This window comes from Primulina huaijiensis, unplaced genomic scaffold (genome assembly GCF_012295235.1).
Source record: "Primulina huaijiensis isolate GDHJ02 unplaced genomic scaffold, ASM1229523v2 scaffold43375_ERROPOS137452, whole genome shotgun sequence".
Taxonomy (NCBI): Eukaryota; Viridiplantae; Streptophyta; class Magnoliopsida; order Lamiales; family Gesneriaceae; genus Primulina; species Primulina huaijiensis.
In genome coordinates this window covers 132,024-137,452 of record NW_027360499.1, presented here as the reverse complement: position 1 = coordinate 137,452, position 5,429 = coordinate 132,024, and the positions used below count along the sequence as shown (strand labels likewise).

At 33.5% G+C, this 5,429-nt stretch overlaps 1 protein-coding gene across 1 annotated transcript; it reads right to left on the bottom strand.

The window, feature by feature from the left end:
• Positions 1–331: 331 nt before the first annotated feature.
• Positions 332–4,072, bottom strand: LOC140970209 (pre-mRNA-processing factor 19 homolog 1-like). Its single transcript, XM_073431847.1, has 8 exons — positions 3,915–4,072; positions 3,710–3,795; positions 3,330–3,401; positions 3,127–3,189; positions 2,401–2,487; positions 1,927–2,074; positions 1,723–1,844; positions 332–1,611 (listed from the first exon to the last, which is right to left on the bottom strand). The coding sequence occupies exons 1-8, from the start codon at positions 3,925–3,927 to the stop codon at positions 1,471–1,473; spliced, it is 732 nt and encodes a 243-aa protein (XP_073287948.1). The 5' UTR covers positions 3,928–4,072; the 3' UTR covers positions 332–1,470.
• Between the last annotated feature and the right edge of the window lie 1,357 nt (positions 4,073–5,429).

Below are 5,429 nucleotides of genomic sequence, written 5' to 3'. Positions count from 1 at the left end.
CTATCTTATTTTCATTATATTTTTTGAAATACTTACCTTCACATATCCCAATATAACCATACTTTTTGTTTCAACTTTCACCCCTCCTAAAAAATACTCTAATATTGTATTAATTAATATCGTAATTAATACTACATACATTAAATTTTAAATACTCTACACTTAATTAAAAAATTTACAATCACGGTACCCACCATCCTTAGTTATTGATATGCAATCAACCAGTACAAAAACATACAAGATTGATCGCAACAGTAAATTATGTTTCTTATTAAGAACAAAACAAAACAAACATTTAATTCCCAAATATACTCCCGGATATATTTAAAAAAAAAAAACTCACTCTCAAAGGAACCTCCAAAAATGCCGGAACCAAAACAGAAAATACCCTCAAACTTTCCAGCAAATTTGATTAACATTAACTACACAAGCCAGCCGCAAGCACAATGGATTACAGTTGAATTGAAGTTAACCTCCCGTAAATTTTTATTTTCTGATTTGTATCTGAAATGTAATTCAGTACTCTTCAATCACAAAACACCCCTTCCGACAATGAAAGAATACACAAAAATAACGATGGATTCATCAATTTGGTGCAGGTCAAACCAAAATAATTTCTTCCTTCGCGTATTATCGCTCTTAGCAAGAGGAGAATGTTTTATGAAAACCAATAGAGTGTTTTATCAAAACCAATAGATATCCAACTTCAAAAGGAGTACAGACATAGAGATTTTCTCATTTGCCTCTGTGACGAATGTATTATAGTGCTAAAGATACTTCCAAAAGGAAAAGTTCACTCTAATTTATTTAAGACCTGAATAAACGTGGGATGGAAACTGTTAAATAATTCTAATACGTTTATAACCAATACCAAAATTATTGTTTAGATAACAAGTGGCAAACAAAAACATTTCTGTTCAACAAGTTGCTTGACCTTGCTTTCCAAACAAGAAGTCACAGAATATAATATTTCGAAAAATCATTTAATTTTTTTTCTGCCTCGTGAATTGGAAAGCATACAAGCAATCATGAGATGAACCATACAAATCAACAAATTTTAATTGCCCAAAGAACCCCAATAGATTCCTAACTTAGATAACAAGTGCCCCAAGAGCCAAAGTTTAAAATCAAATGCTGTCTTGATGTACTAAAAGCTAGTTAATACCAAGATATCGAATAAGATCTTTTCGAATATATAGCACCCCGAGCGCTATATCTTGAATCTCTTGATTGTTTTGCCACATAAACATGCATGCAAGACGACTGTAATTTTTGTTTCCCAACACAAATCATAAAATATATCTTATGTTTCCCAGTGCACATATAGACTTTATTTATTAAAATGTCTTATTTCTAAACAATGTTAAACACACAACAAGACAAATAAACTTTGCTAGTGAAATCTTTTCAAAGAGGGCCAAGAAGTTCCTCTATGGTAAGAAGTGTCAAATTAAAAATAAAATGGTAAATTTAGTCACGTATATTATCTTGTACCTTGGAATACTGAATATCCAAAGACAATATGCCAGGTTTATTAGTTCGATGAAGAGGATGACTATTAAGTTGAGTGAACCTCTCCACAGCATCAATAGGAGCCAATGTCGAAGGTATCTGGAAGAAAATTACAAAAAAGGTGGCAAAGTAATGAGAAAATACTCTTTACTACAATATTAAATTGATGCTCTTAATTCACAAAGCTGTAATTTATACAACAGCTATCACCTGGCGCTTTTTCCTTTGTTGTGAAAGAGCAGCATTACAGTCTGTAAGCTCAGAAATAACACTACTTGAGATTCCTGGACGGATTCTTTTCCCATCTGGACCCATCTCATCTTCCTCAGCAGCTGCAAAGGACCACATGCAAAATTAGATATCATGAGTAATAAAGTGAAAGGAACTAAGCTAATTGAACAACAAGTCAATAACCTCTTTTCCCATTGCTTAATGCAGCAGCATTTGTTGCGTTTGGAGCAGTAAATGACGAGGGAATCTGTCTTTCAGCCTGTGCCAGTAATGACCTAGCCTCATCCCTTTCCTTCTTCAATCTTGCAATAACACGACATGCTGCATCATGCTGAAAGACAAGATATAAACTATTTAACCACAAACAGGACGCTGAAAAAACCATGATACTTCATCCATATAAAATTCCAATAATCAACCAAGAAAAGGAAAGGCACAAGCTACAAATTGAAAATTAGGCCCAAGGCAATGCAAAGTCAAACATGATTACAGGAGAAACATTGTGTGATATCCCAAATTCATTTTGTTCTTAAAAAATGCACATTACTGGTACAGAGACAAAGGCCATAGGACGGTGAACATATTTTGTACCCACAAAGAGCTAAAGAATTAACACACACTTAATTACCATTGGAATTCCAATCAACTCATTCGTACCTGATATAATGCATGACTTAGCTCTTGCCTTGCAGTATGTAATTGTTGCTCCAGCGCAAAATTTGAAAGCATCAAACCATCCCATTCCTAGTTTAAAGAAAGACATGAGAAAAAGAAGTATCAACTGACAAATTAAAAGGTTTTTAGTAATCCATGGTTACGAAATTCAAAAAATTACCAATTGAGCCCAAACAGGTATAATATAGATATAAGCTAAAAGAACAAAAAAAACTAACCAAGTAGACAGCTAATTCATGGACTGGCTAGATTTCTTAAAACGCTGAAACCAAACAGAACCTGAAAGATTCAATGTACTTGCAAATACGCAGTCTGACATCATGAAACAAAGAATTTTAATTAAGAATTTATGGATGTCAAATTCCATTGCTCAACAAAGTTCCCTTCATAATAACCTCAAAAAGTTCAAAGTTCGACAATGTTTTGAGCATTCAAATTTCAAATAGCAGACAACACTTTTTTAGCATCACGCAAAAAATCACAAATTGGGCATCAAAACCTTCATGTTTGAAAGACAAATGGATGACATATTGGTATCACATACTTGTTTTCAATTAATTAATAGAGTTCACAAAAATTCCTGAATTCCAAAGTGAATGAAGGTGAACATGAAGGGTAATGGGATAAAAAAATCACAGATTGTAAACCTCATAGGCAAATCGATAACTACAAAATGAAATAGGTCAGACAAGAAACAGAGAGGCGTACAATCTGAAACATTCCCAACATCCCTGGAATACTTGCAGCTTGCACTGGTCTGGGCTTCACTACCTGCACATAACTCCAACCATTAAACTTTACATTGTTCTTCAATCAACACATCATCAGAAAATGGTAAGACATTTTCCACCTGAAGAACATATGGATAAAATACAACCCCAAAATTCTTAGGTATCCTACAAAGTACATACCTTCCCAGCCTTGATTGGAACAATATCTTCCATTGTCATAGATTCTCCAGTAATTGGACATTTTCCATAATCCTAATGAGAGAAACGATGAGGAAAACAAAATGCACAGAGACATGCACTTCAGTTACTTCAAAAACAAAAGCAATAACAAAACAAAATAAAACACGAACTTCAAGTAACTAAAGAGAAGTAACGACAAAAGACCCTAATTCCACAACAGCTTTTTTGAAAGCATTATCACAAAATTGTTCTCATGTACATTGCCACATATAGTTTCCACAGATTATTCGCAATGTTTGTCAACAAAACAAAGCAGGAGGCTGATAATAAAGAACGCAACACAATTCATAAATGCCAAAAAAGAGGAAGAAAGTACACACCAAGATGTGGCGCTCAATTAAGCGCTTCTCGAAGAGGAGACCTGAATTCTTCGCGACGACAGGTTCCTCCGGAACCTCACCGGAAACTACACATTTTCAATTAAAACTACACATCAGCTAAAGCAAAAAACCAAATGAAAATAGTGACAAAAAGAAGTTAGTTTCGCTTATTTTTTACGTGGAAAGGAGAGAACTAGAGATTTACTAGAACAATTCATGGCGATACCGCAACTCTATGCGTGCGTTATAACAGTGAAGCGAGCACTAGGGTTTATGCTCGGGCTGTTTGGATGGGGGAGGAGGAGAGGCTGGAGGGGGGTCAAATTATGGAGTTCACTTATAAAATAAAATACAATTAAGGGGGATACGTGGGAAATTATCAATAAATACATTACCATCAATAAATCCCCAATATAATATTTTTATTTATGGTCAAAAAATGTCAGAAAAAAATATGTCAACATCAAAAAAAAAATTTCTATTTCTATCGTTTTATGTCATAATTTTTTTCTCACATTAAAATCGATACAAAATATTAAAAATATGGTACAAATATCTTAAGATTGGCTGGATGTCAACATTGAATTACAATAGTTCGATACTTGAAATATTGAACATCGAAAAATTAAATCGAATTTGGTTTTCAAACCATGCGAAACATACTCAAAATAATATCTCTAATAACTGATTAAATATTTTGAAAAACATTAAAAAATATATTTAAGTTGAAGGGGAAGTTGGTGAAAAATCTCTTATCAAAATATTTCTTTGGGTTCACTCCCTACCCACAAAATTGTGGTACTATGTCATACAAAATGTGGTACACTTCATGTGGAAATGTGGTACTAAAAAAGTACCCAGGGACTGAACACAAAAAAAATCGACGGCTGGGACTGAAGGCTAATTTTTCGTAAGTTGAATGTATAAAAATATTTTGATTGAAATTTCGATATATTTGACGCACCTTTAGTTGGTACAAACCCTTCGGAAATCCACAGTAAGTACCATTTGTCCATCAGGATCTCGTGAATGGTTGGGAAATGTCCCAAACATGATAATAACATTTCAACATCCCCTTTAAGCGCTACCTCGCGGGTTGCACTAATTATGCTGCTTTTGTTCCTAATTCTGCTGCACCGAGTGATATTTTGTCAGGGAAGTAATTGCTCATTTGACGTTTGACATCTTTAATTAAGATAACCTTAAGACTACTCCATAGAAAGAAAATTGTCAAAAGAGTTGAAGAGATTTTTAAACACGTGGAAAGAAAATTGATGTTAATATATTGTATTGTCCTTGAAATTATATTTTCCTGATATTTATCATGTCAGGGAAGTAATTGCCCATTTAAGATTTTTTAATAACCAACAATTTTATTGCATTTTTTTGTTTCATTCTTTATTTCGAAGTGTCTGAAGACCCAAATTACTTCACCACCGATAGGATCATTGATCTCTTTGAAGAAGAGTTGATGGATGATATTGATACTTCAACAAAAACAAATATTAGTTGAGGTAGCTCTTAGAACTTCCAACGGAAGACGTGAAAGAAGGTATCTTAACGGAGTCAACACGAACATGCTCTTATTGTCAATGATTACTTCACTGATGCACCAATATTTCACAGTGGCGTACTCCGACGAAGATTTCATATGTGAAGATAGTTATTCTTTTGAAATAAAGTTGTATTTTGACTAATAGCTATAATTTTTTTATAATAG